The sequence below is a fragment of the Oncorhynchus mykiss genome, chromosome 6 (assembly GCF_057628025.1).
Source record: "Oncorhynchus mykiss isolate SJ-2025 chromosome 6, ASM5762802v1, whole genome shotgun sequence".
Taxonomy (NCBI): domain Eukaryota; kingdom Metazoa; phylum Chordata; class Actinopteri; order Salmoniformes; family Salmonidae; genus Oncorhynchus; species Oncorhynchus mykiss.
In genome coordinates this window covers 15,203,165-15,228,850 of record NC_143027.1, presented here as the reverse complement: position 1 = coordinate 15,228,850, position 25,686 = coordinate 15,203,165, and the positions used below count along the sequence as shown (strand labels likewise).

The following is a 25,686-nucleotide window of genomic DNA, read 5'->3' as shown; positions in this document are numbered from 1 at the left end:
CACTGGCGGCCCCTGGCTGACTGGCGGCACTGGCGGCCCCTGGTTGACTGGCGGCACTGGCGGCGCTGGGCAGACGGGCGGCACTGGCGGCGCTGGGCAGACGGGCGGCACTGGCGGCGCTGGGCAGACGGGCGGCACTGGCGGCGCTGGGCAGACGGGCGGCACTGGCGGCGCCGGACAGGCGGGAGGCTCCGGCAGAGGCGCCGGACAGGCGGGAGGCTCCGGCAGAGGCGCCGGACAGGCGGGAGGCTCCGGCAGAGGCGCCGGACAGGCGGGAGGCTCCGGCAGAGGCGCCGGACAAGAGGAAGGCTCCGGCAGAGGCGCCGGACAAGAGGAAGGCTCTGGACGGATGGGCCGGAGAGACAGCCTGGTACGGGGAGCTGCCACCGGAGGGCTGGGGTGTGGAGGTGGTGACGGATAGACCGGGCCGTGCAGGCGCACTGGAGCTCTTGAGCACCGAGCCTGCCCAACCTTACCCGGTTGAATGGTCCCGGTCGCCCTGCCAGTGCGGCGAGGTGGAATAGCCCGCACTGGGCTATGCAGGCGAACCGGGGACACCGTGCGCAAGGCTGGTGCCATGTAAGCCGGCCCAAGGAGACCAGATGCGTAGAGCCGGCTTCATGGCACTTGGCTCGATGCCCACTCTAGCCCGGCCGATACGCGGAGCTGGAATGTACCGCACCGGGCTGTGCACCCGCACTGGGGACACCGTGCGCTCCACAGCATAACACGGTGCCTGCCCGGTCTCTCTAGCCCCCCGGTAACCACAGGGAGTTTGCGCAGGTCTCCTACCTGGCCTAGCCATACTCCCTGTTAGCCCCCCCCCAAGAAATTTTTGGGGCTGACTCCCGGGCTTCCATCCACGACGCCGCGCTGCCTCCTCATACCAGCGCCTCTCCGCTTTCGCCGCCTCCCGTTCCTCCTTGGGGCGGCGATATTCTCCTGGCTGAGCCCAAGGTCCTTTACCGTCTAATTCGTCCTCCCAACTAGTATACTCCATGCCATTGCTGTCCATAACGTCCTCCCTTCGCTGCTGCCTGTTAACACGCTGCTCGGTCCGGGTGTGGTGGGTGATTCTGTAACGGCGTTCTTCGTTTGTTGAGAGAGAGGACCGAAATGCAGCGTGGTGATTACTCATGTTCTTTAATCAATAATTGACGATACATGAAATAACTAAACGAATACGAAAACAACAAACGGAACGTGAAACCTAATACAGCCTATCTGGTGAACACTACACAAAGACAGGAACACTCACCCACAAAAACACAGTGAAACCCAGGCTACCTAAATATGGTTCCCAATCAGAGACAATGACGAACACCTGCCTCTGATTGAGAACCATATCAGGCCGAACATAGAACTAGACCAAAACATAGAAAAACAAACATAGACTACCCACCCAACTCACGCCCTGAACATACTAAATAAATACAAAAACAACGGAAATAGAGGTCAGAACGTGACAGTTGGTGAGCGGACCTCAGACAACCATAAAAGGCAATGGGCTCTATAACTGATTTAAGTATTTTTAGCCAGATCCTATTTGGTATGTCAAATTTTATGTTCCCTTTGATGGCACAGCTTTGTTGAAGTTACCTGTGGCGCTGATGTTTAGGCCGAGGTATGTATCGTTTTGTGTATGCTCTTGGGAAACGGTGTCTAGATGGAATTTGTATTCGTGTTCCTGGCAACTGGACTTTTTTTGGAACACCATTATTTTTGTCTTACTGAGATTTACTGTCAGGGCCCAGGTCTGGCAGAATCTGTGCAGAAGATCTAGGTGCTGGTGTAGGCCCTCCTTGGTTGGGGACAGAAGCACCAGATCATCAGCAAACAGTAGACATTTGAATTCAGATTCTAGTAGGGTGAGGCCGGGTGCTGCAGACTGTTCTAGTGCCCTCGGCAATTCGTTGATATATAGTTGAGAGCTTTTTTGAAATCAACAAAGCATGAGAATACTTTGACTTTGTTTTGGTTTGTTTGTCAGTTAGGGTGTGCAGGGTGAATACATGGTCTGTTATACAGTAATTTGTTAAAAAGACAATTTGACATCTGCTCAGTACATTGTTTTCGCTGAGGAAATGTAAGAGTTTGCTGTTAATGATAATGCAGAGGGTTTTCCCAAGGTTGCTGTTGACGCATATCCCCCGGTAGTTATTGGGGTCAAATGTGTCTCCACTTTTGTGGATTGGTGTGATCAGTACTTGGTGCCAAATATTGGGGAAGATGCCAGAGCTGAGGATGATGTTAAAGAGTTTAAGTATAGCCAATTAGAATTTGTGGTCTGTATATTTTATAATTTTATTTAGGATACCATCAACACCACAGGCCTTTTTGGGTTGGAGGGTTTGTATTTTGTCATGTAGTTAATTCAATGTAATTGGAGAATCCAGTGTGTTCTGGTAGTCGATTAGTTGATTCTAAAATTGCTATTTGATCATGTATATGTTTTTGCTGTTTGTTCTTTGTTATAGAGCCGAAAATAGTTATCTCTCTCTTATCTCATCTCTCTCTCTCAGCTCATTTCTCTCAATTCAATTCAAAGGGCTTTATTGGTATGGTAAAACATATGTTCACATTGCCAAAGCAAGTGAAATAGATAATAAACTAAAGTGAAATAAACAGAAGCATTAGATAATTCCCTCTTGTTCTTAAACACACATTTTCTCTCTCTCCCCGTGTATTTTGTTTATTAGGATGTGCTTTATGTTTCATTTACACATACTGTATGGCTTTAAAAGTCATAAAAAAGTCAAATGCGAGAAGCTGGGGCTTTGACCCAACCACATGTTCACCAGAATACAACTACAGTGACTTTTAGAGGAGTGGAGAGCAGGAGCTGACTGGCATTTGCATATTATAGCAGCTTTTACAAGACATTTTTGCAATCCAAGCAATATGGCCTATTCTCTGTTCTGTATTTATGTGGAATATTCTGCAAAGTTCATTTGGAAACACTATAAATCCATTGTGTAAAGTCTTTTCATAATACCACTCAACAGCACAATAGCTACCGTATGACATCTGGAGTCAGCTTTCTCCCTAACTCTCTGGAGAGGCTCTGTAGCATCTGACAGATTCTTAACTCTGCTTGCAGTAAATGTTAGCTTTAAGACATTTGGGGTTGTAGTAGAGTGAATTTGATGTACCAGAACAAGAAGTGAATAGTTATTTAAAACATGGTGTTAATAAGCTCTTCTGTGTCTCTATGACAAAGGATTTCCAGAAATGTGCAACTGCCATTCGCCATCTTTTCTTTAGAAATGTACAGAGATTTTAAATGATTCAATCATGAATGGATGGGTGTCAACTTCTGGCTGTGACTCGACCCACAATGCATCTCTTGTACGGCGCCTACACCCAGACAAAACTATCATATCACACAGAATGTGGCTACAAACAGAATAGTTTTTATTGCCATGTGTAGATGGGATGTTCCTCATTAGAGTCACAGCAGTTTCTTTGTATGACGCTACTCCCAACAGGATGTTTATGTGGAACAGAGAGTGATATTGAGTACATCCATGCTGATATACAATTGTTTTCTCACAGACACACACGAAAGCAGATGTGGAAAACATATTGATTAAAAGTAGAAGGCAAATGATAGCTCGTAATCAGGAAGTGGATGTGTCTGACTATTGGCCTGAGGTGAAAGGGTAAATATATTCTTCCCGTCAGTCCCAGAAATGTGTTTTTCTTAGACCTTTTCTTATGCTTGAAAGAGTAATTTGATGCTCAATTTGAGATTTTATTCAGGTTGTCAAAAAATGAATCCCCTAAAAGGGCTATGAAATGTTTATTTATCCACCATGCTATTGTACATTTAAAAAAAATGTCATACACATTTTCCTCTATTTTGTCTTAGGACACATTTTAATAGGAAAGCAACCCGAAGAAGATTACAAAAATATATTATGTTTTACTTGCAAAACATTACTGTTTGGTTTCAAGATCTTTCAAAGACACTACGCTTGGTGTTTGGGGTTTTAGGCTGGGTTTCAGTACAATCGTTTTGTGACATCTGCTCATGTAAAAAGGGCTTTAGAAGAACATCTGATTTGATGTAATGTATCTCTGATATGAGCCAGATGATTGGTAACAGAGACTCAAAGCTCATTCTTAAGAGTGCATTGTTTTATTTTATTTGACCAAAGCCACATGTTAACGTAGCAGGTAGTGGTTTGTGGACAGGGTTGGGCGGATTACACGAAAATGTAATCCGTTAGTCAGATTTTTTTTTAAATAAAGTCAATGGTAATGTAGTCATTTGGATTACTCAAAATGAGTAACAATCTGATGACATTTTGATAACTTGTAATACTTAAATATAGAATTGTTCCATTTAGTAACGTGAGTATTTACAAATTGGGGATTAGTGTGAGAGCCAAAAGATCCTTTAATTCATATGTTCTGTTCTATGTGTTAGAGCATAATCACAGGGCTCCATGCTAACATGTTCAGTTGGTGGCGCCAGCACATGATTTGACTGCACCACAATTGCTGTGGGATCACGCAATAGAACATATTTGTAGCCTCTTCATCTTATAAAAGTCATTTGAAGAGTTTCATTAAGAAGTTTAGTAAACTAAAGACCACTAAAATGTTACATTTAAATAAATAAATAAATAAATAGTTTATTTTAACATCATGTTGAAGCACAGAATCATTATTCCAGATATTTTGATGTGCAACCTTAACCAGTGATTGTCATGAATTTGGGTTTTGACTAGGGAATTGTTCTTATTTTACTATCAAAATAGGGTTCCAGAATTTCCCCTTCGATATTAGATTAAGTAATCTAGAATTTAATGAGCTGTTTTTAAGAATGTAACTGTGATCAGATTACAAGTTGTTTTAAAGTAAGTAATCCATGCTAATTAAAATTACTTCATTTTTGTAATTGGATTACATAGTCCTCCTTGCTTTACCTTTCGTTGTGGCTGTCAATGTGACATTCTGGGTCTGCAACTCAAATTGACAGTAAATATCACAGTAGCTAACTATAAGCTATTTCAGAGTCCGAGCAATTTTTATTCTAAAACATATTACACTATTGAATAATGCAACCAAACCATATTACACTCTTGAATAATGCAACAATTCAGTATGTGCAGACAATTAAAGGATTTATTTTCTTGTCCGTACACAAATTAGCTGACAATACAACTTCTGCTAGCTAGCTAACAACATCCTTCATGATCAAGTAATGTTAGCATATCAATAATGAACATTTACCCCTCCCATACGAACATAAAAGTACAGTAACATTATCATACAGTGTCATTAATATTAACAGCTAGGTAACATTAGCTAGCTAGCTAAAGTAAATCATTTCTGCATCCTCAAATCAATGTGCTGGCTATTAGATGATGAGATAGGAGCTCTTAGGTTTAACCAGGCTTAATTTTATCAATATTGTGGATGTCATTATATAAAGTAAAAGCAAAGTGTGACAGAAAACATGGATAGTTCTCTGGGGAGTACTCAGGGCAGTCAAGCAAAACAAAATCCAGTTGAGATTTAATGCTACGGTGACGATTTCAGAAAGTAACAGTTTGTTAATACGATTAGAGGTAAAAACTAAATAAAACAAGTCTCAAAAATAAGAAAAATTTACATTTCAGCTGTTTCAAAAACATTTCTCTGCTTTTAAATGAAAGAGACAATTCTGTTTATCCTCCCCTGCCTAAAGGGGGGCAACTGTTGGGCGTGTGTTGTGCGCTCCCTCCTGAGGTAGTGGTCAAGACGTGAGAGGTTTGCACGTTTACATTGACTAATATGTGTAGCCGAGGTTATTTTGGTGAAAACTCTAGTAAGTGTGAAGACCCTCTAACAGAAGCGTAGTGTTGTCATCTCTGACCACTTTATCTCTTTGTTTCCGCATGACTTCCAACTATAGATACAATTTTCTGCTCAACCCACCCACTCTAACATGCTGACCACACCTGCGTGAGTAACGTGTGCAAAAATAAATAAATAAATGTACACATGCATGTTATTCAATCATTGCACCCATTACTACTGTGTGTCAACGAGCGTCTGCGTAGCCAGCCGCTAAAATAGAACTTGGTTCTATTTGTGAGTCCCGCCTCCCGCCTCCCGCCTCTCCCATCACCTCATTGGTTTTTAGTAGCATATACCCACGTGGGTGATTGAAACATGAACTGCGGTCCACACTCTAGTCCAGTTGGTGGTGGTAATGCACCTTAAAGTTGGTTGCCAACCGCCATATAAAGTCCAAAGAAGAAGAAGTAGCCTGAAGGAGGAGAGATTACTAGAAACAAACTCGGTTTACCATTTTATCTGTGGATTAATTCTCGGAGCACAGGACCTTGTGTATTTCAGGTAAAATAACAACCCAATGTTGTTATCCCAGGACAAATTAGCTAGCAACAGCGAGCTAGCTAGCTAAATTGGCATAAATGTTTAATGCTTTTCAACATGTCCTGAAATTAATATAGTTGGTTCAGAGTTAATTTCGATATTTCAAACTGTGCATCCTGATCACGTCAGTCTCACCATGTTCTGTTATGGAACAACAATCAAATTGAGGAATGATGATGTATAGGAGGTATGTGGAACATTTGCTTCTCAGCGAGAGAGAGAGAATAGTCTTCGTTTTTCTGCTAATTAATTCCAGCAATATGGTTGGTTCTTGAAGATTCTGTCACATTAATAGTTCTAATTAATAATTATATTAGCTTAACACCCACAACAAGGTGGTATTTTTATAAACACCAGCCAAGTCAACCGTCTTTTTAATTTGCCAATGCATTGTATTATTCCTAGGGCCTCTCATGTATGCCTCACTAATTGTCTGATTTAATTGGCCAATTACAGGTGTTCGGCAAAGGAATGAGTGACTGTGATTGGACCACCCCATCACATCTAGAGATGGATCTACTCCAATCGATAGATACACCTTGTTTTGCAGGAGTTGTGCCCGTATTTGTCACTCACTCTAATTTCCTGGAAAAAAATACATAACCGAATGATAATAAGAATGTCACAGTTTGATGTAATTCTTTACATTGGGCTTACTCTGAATGACTCCATGGGAAGTCCATTCTCAGAACTCATACAATAGTCAAACCAAACCAACCGAGATGTCCCCAGCCTGTTATTGTCATGTGAGCATCAATCGCAGTATCCCACAATGGGAGGTTTCATTAAAAAAAGTAATTTTATGGTCTGTCAAGCCTCCAACTTCAGTGATTATGATGTTTGATGACATTTTAATATACATATATCTCGCTCTACAGTATATACTGTTGCTCTTTATTTATGAAATGCTTAACTCAAAACATACAATCAAGTAATATTCTTTGATGCACATTTACTGCATGACATCAATCAAAACGTACATCTGTCACTGATTCAGAGCTGGTCATGGGTGCACCTCAGCCACGCTCAAGGTCCTAAACGACATCATAACCGCCATCGATAAGAGACATTACTGTGCAGCCGTATTCATTGACCTGGCCAAGGCTTTCCACTCTGTCAATCACCACATTCTTATTGGCAGACTCGACAGCCTTGGTTTCTCAAATGATTGCCTCGCCTGGTTTACCAACTACTTCTCTGATAGAGTTCAGTGTGTCAAATTGGAGGGCCTGTTGTCCGGACCTCTGGCAGTCTCTATGGGGGTGCCACAAGGTTCAATTCTCGGGCCGACTCTCTTCTCTGTATACATCAATGATGTCGCTCTTCCTGCTGGTGATTCTCTGATCCACGCAGACGACACCATTCTATTCTTCTGGCCCCTCTTTGGACACTGTGTTAACTAACCTCCAGACGAGCTTCAATACCATACAACTCTCCTTCCGTGGCCTCCAACTGCTCTTAAATGCAAGTAAAACTACATGCATGCCATTCAATTGATCATCACCCGCACCTGCCCGCCCGTCCAGCATCACTACTCTGGACGGCTCTGACTTAGAATATGTGGACAACTACAAATACCTAGGTGTCTGGTTAGACTGTAAACTCTCCTTCCAGACTCACATTAAGCATCTCCAATCCAAAATTAAATCTAGAATCCTATATTGCAACAATGCATCCTTCACTCATGCTGCCAAACATATCCTTGTAAAACTGACCATCCTACCGATCCTCGACTTCGGCGATGTCATCTATAAAATAGCCTCCAACACCCTATTCAGCAAATTGGATGCAGTCTATCACAGTGCCATCCGTTTTGTCACCAAAGCCCCATACACTACCCACCACTGCGACCTGTACGCTCTCGTTGGTTGGCCCTCGCTTCATACTCGTCGCCAAACCCACTGGCTACAGGTTATCTACAAGTCTCTGCTAGGTAAAGCCAAACCTTATCTCAGCTCACTGGTCACCATAGCAGCACCCACCTGTAGCATGCGCTCAAACAGGTATATCTCACTGGGTACCCCCAAAGCCAATTCCTCTTTTGGTCGCCTTTCCTTCCAGTTCTCTGCTGCTAATGACTGGAACGAACTGCAAAAATCACTGAAGCTGGAGACTCACCTCTCCCTCACTAGCTTTAAGCACCAGTTGTCAGAGCAGCTTACAGATCACTGCACCTGTACATAGCCCATCTGTAAACAGCCCATCTATCTACCTCATCTCCATACTGTATTTTTTTTATTTATCTTGCTCCTTTGCACCCCAGTATCTCTACTTGCACATTCATTTCTGCACATCTACCATTCCAGTGTTACATTGCTATATTGTAATTACTTCGCCACCATGGCAAATTTATTGCCTTAACTCCCTTATCTTACCTCATTTGCACTCACTGTATATAGACTTTGTTTTCTTTTTTGTACTGTATGTTTTGTTTATTCCATGTGTAACTCTGTTGTTGTATGTGTTGAATTGCTTTGCTTTATCTTGGCCGGGTCACAGTTGCAAATGAGAACTTGTTCTCAACTAGCCTACCTGGCTAAATTAAGGTGAAATAAAAATAAATAAATTCATAGACAGTTATGTGGCTGCATTAAAGTAAACTGCTTTTTATCATAACAATGACTGGACCGATTTTACTGCAGACACACATTCACTGTGTCAGTGGCCTTAAGCCAATAGGACGCACAAAATCTCCAACACAAAGTTATCGTGTCCTCGGTTCTCCACTAGGCCACTTCACAGACACAAACAGGATTTTTCAGTCTCTGAGAGTGGTGTCTGGGCTGCCAGAATTAGCGGTGACAGCACTGTCACTCCTGATGCCACACTGCTTAATGGAGATAAGATCCATTAACCAGATTGGTTGTGACCTTGTCATTGGGCCGTGGGCCGGTGGGCACATAGCAGGAGTGATATGCGTTACCCGTCTATGACGTCACACCTCACTCGTCAGCACTGCTTAGCATTGTTCAGACATCATTGTCAGACTCTCAATGCTCAAGGATTTGACCAGTTACATAAGGAATAAGTTATTCATTGAGGTCATCGACACCATGATTTATCTAAATACCAGTCAATTCGTATGCCTGAATGTACCACCGGTCCATTTAAGATATACTGTACTTTACTGTTGACTGGTTATATTTATGAGCGGAGTGCAGGGTGGACAGTTTGTACTTTTTGGGACTATTCTATTTATTTTTTTACATTGTACTAGGTAATCAAGAGTATCTCAATTATTTTGAAAGTACTGTATGTGAACCAGGTCTGATAGATGTGAGGTGGTCCCCCTTATGAACTACTTCTGGACAGAAGCAGAGCGCTCTGACTGGGGCTGATAGTACTGCTGTGAAACTAGAGTCCTTTGGTTCTTTCATGATTCCGAGGCCATCCAAAAGCTGTCATCACTCTGACCCACTGCACTACCTGGTATTTTCCTCATCAGCTTCCAATGAGTCAGATTGTTCAAGAAATTTGACAACGGCAAAGTGATTTGATCATTAAGATTCAGATGATTCAGATCTCCCAGTAAGCATGCTCCTATTTTCTTTAATTTCCCCTTCTTCATTAAATCAGTCATGGAATCATAAAAAATCACTGTTGGTAAAAAATGGCTTGTGTAATACATGCCATATTCTTTAGAGCAATGATGTCTCGGGCAGCAGGTAGCCTAGCGGTTAACTGAAAGGAGGCTGGTTCAAATCCCCGAGCCGACTATGTGAACAGAATGTTGACATGTCCTTGAGCAAGGTACTTAACCCTAATTGTTCTGGACAAGAGTGTTGCTAAGTGACTGAAATGTCTGTGGAAGTAATGGTGATCTGAGTACAGTAAAAAAATTAACTCAGGTCATAATACAATGTCTGCATATCTACAACCACAGATAACTTGCTCAAACACCCCTTTATTGTTCCACAGTGTGTATGGGCAGATTTTGTTTACATTATGATAACCATGTCTATTTCGTGGCCCACTGCCGGGCAAATGCATTGTGCGATTATTCTAACACATCCACCCATAGACGTCTGTGGGGTTTTGTATACGTGCACTACGCATGGTTCCCTGTATCTCCTCAGTGTTCATTGGGGTAATTTCTGGCCTCTGCTGGACGACTTGGCTAGTACCCATTTACGTTATGGATGGTTTTAAGGATGGTCATTCAGATGAAGCCAATCTGCCCCCAGGGCAGTCGTATCATGCCACGGACAGTACCATCTCAGGCAGAGAGGAGGGGATTCCTTTGAAAAAGTCATCACTAGTGCTTTTTCGCCCGAATGGCTGGTTTGGGATATTTTTTGAAACATCTGAAAAGGGTTGCTAAGAACTGTATTTTCATAGGATGTTTTATCTAAAACTTTTTTGAAATGTTATCAGTCTGCTGCACAAATACAGACGTATGATTATTGTGGTTTTGATCAGTGTTGACATGTACTAATCCTTTTTTACAAGTGTGGCAACTCCTTAAGTATAATATCGCTTTTACCATTTTCTAAATACACTTTCACTGTTTGGGATTTGTCAGTATTGAACATATTGGATTTGTCAGTATGTAGGTCACAGACAAGCATGAATTATGATCTGCTTACTTATTTGAGCTTATTTGGCCTGAATACCATTCCATATAGACATGCATTATCCTTCCATCTACTTCCTGAGTACTCCTATGTCACTAATGCGTGTGTGTCAGTACTTGCTGTTTTTCAGCAACTCTAAAGCAACTCGTAAACTGCACTATCCAAGCAGGCAACATCTGCTGTGGCTTACTGGCACACGCGCTCTGCCATCATGAAACAGGCTGGCTGGCAATATAAAAACATGCCCACTATTGGCAAGCAGAAGTCAAGTCTTTGGTCCCATCTTTGTTTACCTTTTAGAGTTAACTTTAGTTTATTCACAGACAGTGACAGTTCAAATTGCTGAGCACAATGCATACATAACCAACAGAAAGCCTACACACTTTGAAAAAGTCTCGCCTTTATGAAAGTTTTCTTTTTTGAAGCGTAGACAGACACAGACACAAAAGCTATGGAAATGCACTTTGCAGTTACTGCCACTCAAACTTCTCACAAAAGAAGTCCCCTAGGCTACAATTGTAGTGGAAGAGGCAAATCTTAACAGCTGTAATTCATTACAAAACGGTGCAATTTTCTAACATTTAGAGAGTGATGATTTTGACAGGATACAACGTTCTCAAGTTATATGACTGCTCAATGAATGCAATAGTCAAGTCTTTTTCTCTTAATGAGCTTTTTTAAGAAAAGTGAGGTTGGAACATTTCCCATTGTGTTTAAGACTTTGAGTAGTTTCATAATGCTGTCGGCATTGCTTGTAGTTTTATTTATATTGTGGTGCTGAAGAAATGACATATTAAGTCATATTTCATAGAATCTTATACTGTAAAATGTCTTGCTGTAAGCCATTCTTACCAAACAAAGAAAAAAAATACAGTAGTATTTATCTACAATATACTGAGAAATGTGTGGGGCATTGCGAAGATAACATGAGAACAATAGTTCACAATAGTTTATTTTTAGCGTTTGTTAGTTCTGTAACTATACACTAAATATACAAAACATTACAGTTTTTCCCAATTGCTTACACACTAAAACTGGCCCATGAGGCACAATGACACAAACCTGTAACTCATTCGGCAGAACCATACACCAAATCTGCAATACTATTGGCACATGTTTTGCTTTCTACTCAGATTGCAGTTCTATAACAAACATATAACAAACAATGCTCTACCTTTGCAAATCCCATCACCCAGGAACACATTTTCATAGATGTGGCTGGATTCAATTTAGCGAAGACGAGGAGGAAACATCATTGGTCAACACGCCATCATCATATGTGCAGTTATGAGCCACAATGGGGTCCTCCACCACCATGCCACCTTTGGAACATACAACACTGCCCATCTCCTTCATTTCCTGAACACTTTACATGACAATCTTTTTAAGCCAGAGCATAGAGGGCCAGGTGATCCTGAGCAGCAAATGTATATTCTAATTTGGGACAACATGAGTTTCCATCGGGCTGCTCAGGTCTACAGCTGGTTCCATGACCATCCCAGGTTTACAATTCTCTATCTCCCACCATATTCCCCATTTCTCAACCCCATTGAGGAGTTGTTTTCAGCATGGCGGTGGAAGGTGTATGATCGCAAACCCCATGAACGGATGGCCCTTCTCCAGGCAATGGAGGAGGCCTGTGGTGACATTCCAGCAGAGTCCTGTCAGGGGTGGATCCGTCATGCCAGAAGATATTTCCCCCGCTGTCTTGCCAAGGAGAATATCACCTGTGATGTTAAGGAAAATTTGTGGCCTGACCAGAACAACAGACATGACTTATTTGTTTCTTGACTTATGATTTAGATTGTATTGTATTTTGACAGTTTCTTTATCTTGTCACGACTTCCACCGAAGTCGGCTCCTCTCCTTGTTCGGGCGGCGTTCGGCGATCGACTTCACCGGCTTTCTAGCCATCGCCGCTCCATTTTTCATATGTCCATTTGTTTTGTCTTGTTCCATACACACCTGGTTTTCATTCCCCAGTCAATCTACATGTATTTAGTCCTCTGTTCCCCATCATGTCTTTGTGAATAATTGTTCATTGTATATGGTGTCTGTTCACTCGCAATACTTTTATAGTTTATGTTCCGTGTTTTTAGGCACTAATATCATTTTTTGTGCCTATTGTTGAACGGAATAAAAGTGCACATGTTTACTCTACTCTGCTCTCCTGCAGCTGACTTCGCCTCCCTTACACAGCCATACCATATCTATTCCGTACAATTGATATAACATACACTACAGTAGTACAAATAGGCCTACTTTTCTTCCTTTCCATATGCAAAATATATTTACGGAATGTGTGCTTACAATATGCTGTTGGACATGTATTGAGTAATGTTAAATATAAAACTTTCTTGTTTGAGTACACACAAACAATATACAGTATACTGTAACAACAAAATCTTAGTCTTTACACTGAAATAGGTTCTGATAATAATGTTTTGAATATGTCACATTAGTGTGATCTCGATTGTCACTAAGTTAGATTCATCTGATGTCTGTATGTCTCATTTGTGTGCAGAGTTTCATTTTGAGCAGGGAGTACATTGCTATGATTTTGATTACAGTGTTTCATTTAGCAAAGGGTCTGTGGGATTTGGGGAAATTGGATAAATCTTTTGTGTTTAGATTTTTGAGTACCTGAGATGTAGTTTCAGCAAACGTGTGTTAACAATTGGCAAAAACTCTAAGAGCACCTGCTCTTTCCATGACATAGACTGTCCAGGTGAATCCAGGTGAAAGCTATGATCCCTTATTGATGTCACTTATTAAATCCACTTCAATTAGTGTAGATGAAGGGGACAATAAGGATTTTAAAGCCTTGAAACAATTGAGACATTTATTGTATATGTGTGCCATTCAAAGGGTAAATAGGCAAGACAAAATATTTAGTGCCTTTGCACAGGGTATGGTAGTAGGTGCCAGGTGCACCGGTTTGTGTCAAGAACTGCAACGCTCTGGGCTTTTCACACTAAAAAGTTTCCTTGTGTATAAAGATTGGTCCACCATCCAAATGACATCCAGACAACTTGACATAACTGTGGGAAGCATTGGAATCAACATGTGCCAGCATCCCTGTCAAACATGTTCGACACCTTGTAGAGTCCATGCCCCGACAAATTGAAGCTGTTCTGAGGGCATAAGAAGGGGTGCAACTCAATATTAGGAAGTTGTTCCTAATGTTTGGTATAATCAGTGTATATGGCTGGAGTTTGTTTGTTAATGTCCCCAGTCAAAATTGTATTGAGCTGAGCAAAGTCAAGGATACAGTATGTTTTTCTTGGCAAGCCACAATAAAATAACATTACAGAGAATATCTTCATCCAACTAGCTCCAACAACATCATACTGTGTAAATAATCATACTTAGATGTATAAGTACACACACACACACACACACACACACACACACACACACACACACACACACACACACACACACACACACATATATACACACTTAGACTCACAAGTCAGTCCTCTGGCCATGTTTTGGCATGTGCTGTCCAGAACAATTCCCCAGTGTTGTTGGGCTAGTCGCAGCCTAAGATAACATTGGTCTTACCATCATCTTTGGAACACACACTTGACATAGGAGGGGAAATTTGGATAGTGAATCATAGGAACAACCCTTGTATTTTGTGCATGCTTGTGTTAGTGTGTTTTATAAATACCTATTCATTAACCAGAAGGGCAACTTGGCTGATAAACATATTTTTTTGGTCACTTGGGTTTAACCGGGTCAGGTCTAGGTTTGGTTGTCGTTGGGTCAGTTTCTGGTCCGGGTCTGATTGTCCTCAAGTCCGTTCAGGTCAGGGTCCAACTTTTTGGACCAGAGAAGATCTCTAGTGTGTGTGTGTGTGTTTGTGTTGGTCTTTACAGTGGCTGAAGAGAAAGGGACACAAGGGAAACCACAATAAGAGAACTGTGGAATGTGTTTAGTCTCTTGGTCCTGGGATCAGAGGAGTCTTCTGGTGCATGGGAAACATTCACGAGGAGCTTCTCATGCCAGACATATGGGATAGCAGGAGATCAACTTCCTAGTTTTAGCTTCTTCACTGTCTTTGTCCTCAGTTACTCATGAGCTGGGGTTTTCGGTGCATTTCTTAATGGATGTTCATTCATATGCATCTGTTTACTGGCATTCTTATGTGTGTGTTTTTATGCGTGTGTGTTTTATAGCAACTCTCATCTTTAGTAATCACCGCTATGACACTGTGCAGAGGATAGAACATTGGACGAGCCAATAGGAAAACAGGAAAAACTCTTACCACTCGTAACGAGTCATGGGTTAAAAGGACTGACAAGAAGACATAAAGCAGACTCCGTTTATTGGATTAGCGTGGTAATGTGCAAGGTACTAGAACCCTTGGAGATGATTTAGCATCTGTCTGAGAATGTGAGTGTATTTTTAGGACTAGGGTCCCTCCAGAGAATATTGGCAGAGACAATGTTGATGTTTTATTTTGTAAAAAGGAAATTGAGTCTGTTCCATGTGTCTCTCTCTCTCAGTATTGTATTTGGCTAAAATGCTCAACATGTTCAACACGTTTTAAACAGTACCCTGCTCAAGTGTCTTTAAAATTATTGTTTTTTGAAATAGTTTTTCCCCCCATTTTAATGGAAATCTATTACAGTAAGGTGCTTAATTGTTACCCAGAAGTTATTTAATATTGGCATAAAAAAATAGCTGCATTGGGCCTTGAAGTTTGTCATTCAAGGATGGCTAAATATATCCAGTCTGTCTCTGAATTCATACACCTTGGAATGTAAGGTAAGGACAGTTAGAGAAGAGAATGGACATCACAGGACCTGCCCTAGCCTGGCACAAACCATTCACACATTTAAACTGGAAACCAATATTTTTAATAAAAAGGCTACACTTCACATTTGGCTACACTTCACAGGCAATACAATTGCACACTTGACATAACAATGGCCAACAATGAACACGTTCAACAAAACAAAGACATTTGCACAAACATCAGTATTTCTGGTAAACAATGAAAGCACCCCTTAAAGGAAGAAACCAAATGACGAGAGGTGCTGCACAACCTTCACTGGTGCTCGCTCTCTAGGAGCCACTTCCGATCAGTAGTAGGCCTAGAGGCAGGTTGGCGATTAACAAACAAAGAGACAGACAGTGGGCGAGTTTTACATGGCCCGGTACCCAGGTGTTTGAGGGAACCCAACGATAGCAACTTTAGCAAATAATATTTGAAGCAAAAAATGTGTTTGTTTTTGTGTGTGGAATGGAAGGAAATGTTGCTACATTGTCACAACTTTGAATATTGAAATTCACATAGCTCTCTCTATCTCTCTCTCTCTCTCTCTCTCTCATTCTCCTTGCTTTCTCTCTTTCTTTTTCTCTCTTTCTATTTCATGGTATATGTAGTACTTACCATTCCCACATGCTAATTTCCCATTAGTATGCAGTGTTTAAGATGAAAACATGCACATGAAAGTAATCCTAACTATCCTTATTGTTAGACAGGCCCTCAATCCCTGAGAAATACAGACTCTGCTTAGATTGCAAACTCATGTTTACATCAAGAAAAATAACATGGTAGATGCCACAAAGTCAGGGAAGACAACAGCTTTACAGTATATACAGTAGCACCTCCCCTTGGGATCTCTGGGTCTGGCTGGGTGTGTGTCTGCGTGTTTGAGGCAGGCCTGCTCTAGCTTATGATTGGGGTAGAGATAGAGAGCTGTGATAACGATGGGAGACAGACAGCCCAGCCCAGCCCTCAGCCCTGCCACTCACCCATGGCATAGGAATCGGATTAGAAGGGGGATTCGGCCGTGTATGTATGCCTCACAAAGTAATCCTACTGTACACTGGTCCAGAATGATGAGTCCACATTAGTCAGAGGCTAGTAGCCAGTATTTTAGCCATGGAGGCCTTGAGGGGGATGGGGTTTGGCCAAGCGCTAACATTTCATGATGGCATTGTGTACATTTATGCTTTTCTGTGATACTGTGTCTGGTTGATTGTCACCCACTTACCTGTTGTATCGTACAGTATGCATGAATGCTATTGCGTTGTGATGGTGGTGGTGGTGGGGGGGGGGGGGGGGGGGGGGGGGGTTAATATATTTTGTCCGCAGTGTTGGATGTACTGTACATTGACTCAATGTGGGAGGATTATTAACAGAGTATTTGAGTGTCTCATCCATCCATCAGTCGAAGGATTAGTACATTATTTGATCAATAATTATATTGTAAATACAAAACCTTCAGTGTTCATGATGGAGTTATACCATTAAAGCCTTTATAGTTACCCTGTAGTAGTATCATACCATGAAAGCCTTTATAATGACCCTTTAGTAGTATCATACCATTAAAGCCTTTATAATGACCCTTTAGTAGTATCATACCATTAAAGCCTTTATAGTTACCCTTTAGTAGTATTATACCATGAAAGCCTTTATAATTACCCTTTAGTAGTATTATACCATTAAAGCCTTTATAATTACCCTTTAGTAGTATTATACCATGAAAGCCTTTATAATTACCCTTTAGTAGTATTATACCATGAAAGCCTTTATAATTACCCTTTAGTAGTATTATACCATGAAAGCCTTTATAATTACCCTTTAGTAGTATTATACCATTAAAGCCTTTATAGTTACCCTTTAGTAGTATCATACCATTAAAGCCTTTATAATTACCCTTTAGTATTATTATACCATGAAAGCCTTTATAGTTACCCTTTAGTAGTATTATACCATGAAAGCCTTTATAATTACCCTTTAGTAGTATCATACCATTAAAGCCTTTATAATTACCCTTTAGTAGTATTATACCATGAAAGCCTTTATAATTACCCTTTAGTAGTATTATACCATGAAAGCCTTTATAATTACCCTTTAGTAGTATTATACCATGAAAGCCTTTATAATTACCCTTTAGTAGTATTATACCATGAAAGCCTTTATAATTACCCTTTAGTAGTATTATACCATGAAAGCCTTTATAATTACCCTTTAGTAGTATTATACCATTAAAGCCTTTATAGTTACCCTTTAGTAGTATCATACCATTAAAGCCTTTATAATTACCCTTTAGTAGTATTATACCATGAAAGCCTTTATAGTTACCCTTTAGTAGTATTATACCATTAAAGCCTTTATAATTACCCTTTAGTAGTATCATACCATGAAAGCCTTTATAGTTACCCTTTAGTAGTATTATACCATTAAAGCCTTTATAATTACCCTTTAGTAGTATTATACCATGAAAGCATTTATAGTTACCCTTTAGTAGTATTATACCATTAAAGCCTTTATAATTACCCTTTAGTAGTATTATACCATTAAAGCATTTATAGTTACCCTGTAGTAGTATTATACCATGAAAGCCTTTATAATTACCCTTTAGTAGTATTATACCATGAAAGCCTTTATAATTACCCTTTAGTAGTATCATACCATTAAAGCCTTTATAATTACCCTTTAGTAGTATTATACCATTAAAGCCTTTATAATTACCCTTTAGTAGTATTATACCATTAAAGCCTTTATAGTTACCCTTTAGTAGTATTATACCATTAAAGCCTTTATATTTACCCTTTAGTAGTATTATTTGAAAATCTAACAATAAAGTAACTGATCTCTCTTTTGCTCCTCCCTTGCTCCCCTCTTCCCTCCCTCCCCTCCCTCTGTCTCTACAGCAGTAGATGGTGTGGAGCTGACTTCAGCAGGTGGGGTATTTCTACAATTGGTAACTTGTGTTCCCCTCATTTGTGTGTGTGTGTTCTACCCATCATCAGTACAATCATAATATGACCTTTCCTGTATCCCTTCAACCACTCTCCCACTCTCTCACCTTCTCAAACACACACACACACACACACACACACACACACCCCTGTGACTGCTGTGGCTCCTGCTGCATTGATTGATTGATCCAGCCCAGTCAGTATCACTTTGCTTGACTGATCTCCATGTGTCTCTCTTTTTTTGTTGTTAAGTTTTCTTTTAACTTTTTTACCAATGATGTTTACGTGATGCTTTTAGTTCCTTTCTCTCTTTGAACAAACATACAACCCTTGTCTAATACTCCCCAAACTCTAAACAAGCATTGAACCAATCAGAGACTTGTGTTGTTATCCCTTGCAACAGAGAATTTCACAGAACAAATGTTTACCATTGATCGACAACATAGATTCCCCAAGTTTGAGAACTCAAAACCACTTTGGTCCAGAACACTGCCAAACATCCAACCAAGTCCACAATATTTGGACGCGCAAATATGAATGAAAGAATGAAACTCATTGAAGTAAGCCTATAATTGAGTGATTTATAATTCGTGTCAAGACGGTAGGAGTGATTATTCAATTAGATTCTTCCTTTTTTGAGAATGCTCTTCTATAAAAAGCCTCAATAAGCATTCTACACATTCTTCTTACTTGAGAATAGCCCTATGAGTCAGGGTAGTTAGTGAGTGGAAAACGTTCCATCCCTGTATGAGCTCTGCACCAGGCTGTATCACAACCGGCTTTGATTGGGAGTCCCATAGGGCGGCTCACAATTGGCCCAGCGTCGTCCGGGTTTGGCCAGTGTAGGCCGTCATTGTAAATAATAATTTGTTCTTAACTGACTTGCCTAGTTAAATAAAGGTTAAATAAAAAAAATAAAAAGTCTGGTTAGTGTGCCTCCATAAGCATTTCTGTGATATTGTCCTCATGCTTCCCCAAGCAGCTGGCTGATGTTATTTGATGCACTTATTAGCATATAGTGTATAACAGGATGGATTGCTGGTGTACCTTGTCCATAGACTGGTTACATGGTAAGGAAAACCACGTGTGATTTTGTCATTTGGGTAACTATCAGCACAGTGGTTTATTATAAAAGCCCTCCAATGCATCTTCTGCTGCCTCAGAAAGCCTGTTTGGCAATCACATGCTATTTCAAGTTACCTTGAAAGAGGAAAAGAAAGAAAAATAAGCTTTTTATAAACTCTGTATGTATTAAATGGAACTGAAATATTATTTATTGCAGTTTTAGACTTGTCAAATACATATAATCCCAGAGTTGAGAGGTCTCTATGAATGTTGTCTGGTTGTTAGTGTTTCTAGTTGGTAATGGGAATACTTTGGGTATCTCCTTGGTGTCAATAGTCTGGAAAGATGAGCCTACGTAAAGTAGGGGTTGCAAAATAGTTGGGAAGAGATTTTTGATGTACCGATTCCATGGCACATGGTTTATGAATTGATGCTCAAAACAACGACAGATTGAAAACTTTGACTTTTTTTACTTAATTTATTATACAAAATTATTTCAACCAATAGAATGTTATTTACATGGGGGATCCAACCTACCCAGCTCTGTAGATTTTGTTGCGAAGAGGCAGAATCATAAGGTTATTTGTCCATATGTGGCTTGTTTTTGGTCACAGGTCCAGGAATGGCTGAATAGTTGCAAAATTTACCTGGAGTTAACCCTGAAAAGTCATAGTCAATCGATTAATAATATAATAATACTTTTAGCCCCCCAAAAATATTTTCAATTTACAATCTGTAGAAACAGTGAGAATAAAGGTTCAGAACTTTTGTGAACCATCACATCACAGTTGAACAAATATATGGCAATTAGAAATCCAAAATGGATGGTGTTAAGAGATTTGACATAAAATGTATGTTATTTTAATGGACAAAAAATGTGCTTTTCTTTTGAAAACGATTTCTAGGTGACACCAAACTTTTGAACGGTAGTGTATGTACAGTGCCTTGCGAAAGTATTCGGCCCTCTTGAACTTTGCGACCTTTTGCCACATTTCAGGCTTCAAACATAAAGATATGAAACTGTATTTTTTTGTGAAGAATCAACAACAAGTGGGACACAATCATGAAGTGGAATGATATTTATTGGATATTTCAAACTTTTTTAACAAATCAAAAACTGAAAAATTGGGCGTGCAAAATTATTCAGCCCCCTTAAATTAATACTTTGTAGCGCCACCTTTTGCTGCGATTACAGCTGTAAGTCGCTTGGGGTATGTCTCTATCAGTTTTGCACATCGAGAGACTGAAATTTTTTCCCATTCCTCCTTGCAAAACAGCTCGAGCTCAGTGAGGTTGGATGGAGAGCATTTGTGAACAGCAGTTTTCAGTTCTTTCCACAGATTCTCGATTGGATTCAGGTCTGGACTTTGACTTGGCCATTCTAACACCTGGATATGTTTATTTTTGAACCATTCCATTGTAGATTTTGCTTTATGTTTTGGATCATTGTCTTGTTGGAAGACAAATCTCCGTCCCAGTCTCAGGTCTTTTGCAGACTCCATCAGATTTTCTTCCAGAATGGTCCTGTATTTGGCTCCATCCATCTTCCCATCAATTTTAACCATCTTCCCTGTCCCTGCTGAAGAAAAGCAGGCCCAAACCATGAGGCTGCCACAACCATGTTTGACAGTGGGGATGAGGTGTGTTCAGGGTGATGAGCTGTGTTGCTTTTATGCCAAACATAACGTTTTGCATTGTTGCCAAAAAGTTCAATTTTGGTTTCATCTAACCAGAGCACCTTCTTCCACATGTTTGGTGTGTCTCCCAGGTGGCTTGTCTCCCACAGAGTCTCCCACCTCAGCTGTAGATCTCTGCAGTTAATCCAGTGATCATGGGCCTCTTGGCTGCATCTCTGATCAGTCTTCTCCTTGTATGAGCTGAAAGTTTAGAGGGACGGCCAGGTCTTAGTAGATTTGCAGTGGTCTGATACTCCTTCCATTTCAATATTATCGCTTGCACAGTGCTCCTTGGGATGTTTAAAGCTTGGGAAACCGTTTTGTATCCAAATCCGGCTTTAAACTTCTTCACAACAGTATCTCGGACCTGCCTGGTGTGTTCCTTGTTCTTCATGATGCTCTCTGCGCTTTTAACGGACCTCTGAGACTATCACAGTGCAGGTGGATTTATACGGAGACTTGATTACACACAGGTGGATTGTATTTATCATCATTAGTCATTTAGGTCAACATTGGATCATTCAGAGATCCTCACTGAACTTCTGGAGAGAGTTTGCTGCACTGAAAGTAAAGGGGCTGAATAATTTTGCACGCCCAATTTTTAAGTTTTTGATTTAAAAAAGTTTGAAATATCCAATAAATGTCGTTCCACTTCATGATTGTGTCCCACTTGTTGTTGATTCTTCACAAAAAAAATACAGTTTTATATCTTTATGTTTGAAGTTTGAAATGTGGCAAAAGGTCGCAAAGTTCAAGGGGGACGAATACTTTCGCAAGGCACTGTATGTACAGTTGAAGTCGGAAGTTTACATACACTTATGTTGGAGTCATTTAAAGTGATTTTTCAACCACTCCACATTTCTTGTTAACAAACTATAGTTTTGTCAAGTCAATTAGGACATCTACTTTGTGCATGACACAAGTAATTTGGCAGCATCAATTTGTGGGGGTGCTTTGCTGCAGGAGGGTCTGTTGCACTTCACAAAGTAGATGGCATCATGGGGGGGAAATTATGTGGATATTTTGAAGCAACATCTCAAGACATCAGTCAGGGAGTTAAATCTTGGTCGCAAATGGGACTTCCAAATGGACAATGACCCCAAGCATACTTCCAAAGTTGTGGCAAAATGGCTTAAGGACAACAAAGTGAAGGTATTGGAGTGGCCATCACAAAGCCCTGACCTCAATCCTATAGAAACCTGTGGGCATAACTGAAAAAGCGTATGCGAGCAAGGAGGCCTACAAACCTGACTCAGTTGCACTAGCTCTGTCAGGAGGAATGGGCCAAACTTCAACCAACCTATTGTGTGAAGCTTGTGGAAGGCTACCTGAAATGTTTGACCCAAGTTAACAATTTAAAGGCAATACTAGCAAATACTAACTGAGTGTATGTAAACTTCTGACCCACTGGGAATGTGATGAAAGAAATAAAAGCTGAAATATATAATTGTCTCTACTATTATTCTGACATTTCAGATTCTTAAAATAAAGTGGTGATGCTAACTGACCTAAAACAGGGAATTTTTACTAGGATTAAATGTCAGGAATTCTGAAAAGCTGAGTTTAAATGTATTTGGCTAAGGTGTATGTAAACTTCCGACTTCAACTGTATATATAGTTATATTTATGTATGTATATACAGTATTTGCAAGAAATATATGGGGCTTTGGAAGTAATGCAGACAATTACATTGATGGAAGCTACAATCTGCAATTTTAAAGCTGATCTAACCCTGAAAAAATTGAATAAAAGTAGGGATCAATTCCATTTCACTCTCAGTCAGTTTTAGTTGGACATGAAATTGTTATGTGACTGAATTCCTGAATCCATTAATTTAGATGGATTTGACCTTAACTCTGACGTATTCAGCTGTGGTCAACACCATGCATTGCTGGCACTATAGACAACAGCATTCATATCTCCATGCTCACGTCATGTCCTGTGCATCTCTTCTTAATCATTTCTTCTGTTTTAGATGGTTACAATGAGGTCAGAATCGTGTGTTGCTATGGTAGAATTTTCTTCTTTGTTATTCAAGTATATAGATTAACTTAATCTGGAACTTTTCACATTTCTGAAATGTTTTTTGATCCTTTAATAATAATGCCTCTGTTTATTTGATAGCAAAGGTGATTTTCTTTATGTGACATTCCATATCACGTGGCCATTTGAGCATGTGAATGTAGGTGTTTAAAAACAATATGCAAGGCACCTGTGAATTACCATGTTAATAACTCGTCCAAAAATCTGACCTTGTTAGAAGGTGCCACTGCCATCAAATTAACATGTAATTCCAGGGTTATAGATGGGGTATGTCAGTGTGAAATCAATGGAACATCTCTCACCAGTCATATCAGCTGAAAAGCTGCCTGACATCCAGGCAACAGCCTTCATCCAGGCAACACAGCCTTCATCCAGGCAACACAGCCATCATCCAGGCATCACAACCTTCATCCAGGAAACACAGCCTTCATTTGAATATGCTCCCTAACACCAGTCATGGCAAACCACACAGTAATCAGCCAATGTTTGCTGTTTGGTAGGGACAGGTGTTACAAGCTTTAGTTGTGTGAATATATCCATGTGGAAAGAATCCTGTACTTGTAAAAAACTAAATGTGCATGTTTGACTGCAGAGTGAAATAAAAACGGTGAAAATGTACATACCAGTCAAAAGTTTGGATACACCTACTCATTTCAGGCTTTTTCTTTATTTTGACTATTTTCTACATTGTAGAATAATAGTGAAGACATCGACACTGTGAAATAACACATATGGAATCATGTAGTAACCAAAAAAGTGTTAAACAAATCAAAACATTATATTTGAGATTCTTCAAAGTAGCATCGCTTTGCCTTGATGACAGCTTTGCACATTCTTCTCTCAACCAGCTTCATGAGGTAGTCACCGGGAATACATTTCAATTAACAGATGTGCCTTGTGAAAAGTACGTTTGTGAAATTTCTTTTAGCCAATCAGTTGTATTGTGACAAGATAGGGGTGGTATACAGAAGATAACCCTATTTGGTAAAAGACCAAGTCCATATTATGGCAAAAACAGCTCAAATAAGCAAAGAGAAATGACAGTCTATCATTACTTTAAGAAATGGAGGTCAGTCAATCCAGAAAATGTCAAGGACTTTGAAAGTTTCTGAAAGTGCAGTCGCAAAAACCATCAAGCACTACGATGAAACTGTCTATTGAGGACCGCCACAGGAAAGTAAGACCCATAGTTACCTCTGCTGCAGAGAATAAGTTCATTTGAGTTAACTGCACCTCAGATTGCAGCCCAAATAAGTGCTTCACTGAGTTCAAGTAACAGACACATCTCAACATCAACTGTTCAGAGGAGATTGCATGAAACAGACCTTCATGGTAGAATTGCTGCAAAGAAACCACTACTAAAGGACACCAATAATAAGAAGAGAGTTGTTTGGGTCAAGAAACACGAGCAATGGACATTAGACCGGTGGAAATCAGTCCTTTGGTCTGATGAGTCCAAATTTGAGATTTTTGGTTCCAACTGCCATGTCTTTTTGAGATGCAGAGTAGGTGAATGGATGATCTCCGCATTTGTGGTTCACACCGTGAATCATGAAGGAGGAGGTGTAAAGGTGTGGGAGTGCTTTGCTGGTGACACTCAGTGATTTATTTAGAATTCAAGGGACACTTGAATTCTGCAGCAATACGCCATCCCATTCGGCAGCAATACGCCATCCCATCTTGTTTGCGCATAGTGTACTGTCATTTGTTTTTCAACAGGACAATCACCCAACACACCTTCAGGCTGTGTAAGGGCTATTTGACCAAGAATGAGAGCGATGGAGTGCTGCATCAGATGACCTGGCCTCCACAATCACTCAACCGCAACCCAATTGAGATGGTTTGGAATGAGTTGGACCGCAGAGTGAGTGAAAAGCAGCCTTCAAGTGCTCAGCATATGTGGGAACTCCTTCAAGACTATTGGAAAAGAATTCCAGGTGAAGCTGGTTGAGAGAATGCCAAAAGTGTGCTAATCTGTCATCAAGGCAAAAGGTGGCTACTTTGAAGAATCTAAAATATATTTTGATGTTGGTTACTACATGATTCCTTATGTGTTATTTCATAGTTTTGATGTCTTTACAATTATTATACAATGTAGAAAATAGTATAATAAAGAAAAACCCTTGAACGAGTAGGTGTGTCCATACTTTTGACTGGTACTGTATATGTATCACAGAATTGGGGAGAAAAATTATTTTGGAATGCTAAAGTTG

The 25,686-nt window shown here is 40.3% G+C and overlaps 1 protein-coding gene across 3 annotated transcripts in view; it reads left to right on the top strand.

Moving 5' to 3' along the window:
* The window catches only part of LOC110525311 (EGF-like repeat and discoidin I-like domain-containing protein 3), a 203,109-nt gene that overhangs the window by 36,200 nt on the left and 141,223 nt on the right, over positions 1 to 25,686 (top strand). Inside the window, exon 2 of one of the 3 annotated variants that reach the window (XM_036979442.2) lies at positions 18,642 to 18,671. The exons of 1 other annotated variant lie outside the window; for it this stretch is intronic. In XM_036979442.2, the coding sequence (XP_036835337.1) occupies positions 18,642 to 18,671 (30 nt within the window). The remainder of the gene's footprint in view (positions 1 to 18,641; positions 18,672 to 25,686) is intronic. One more of the 3 variants, XM_036979443.2, reaches the window with a different exon arrangement.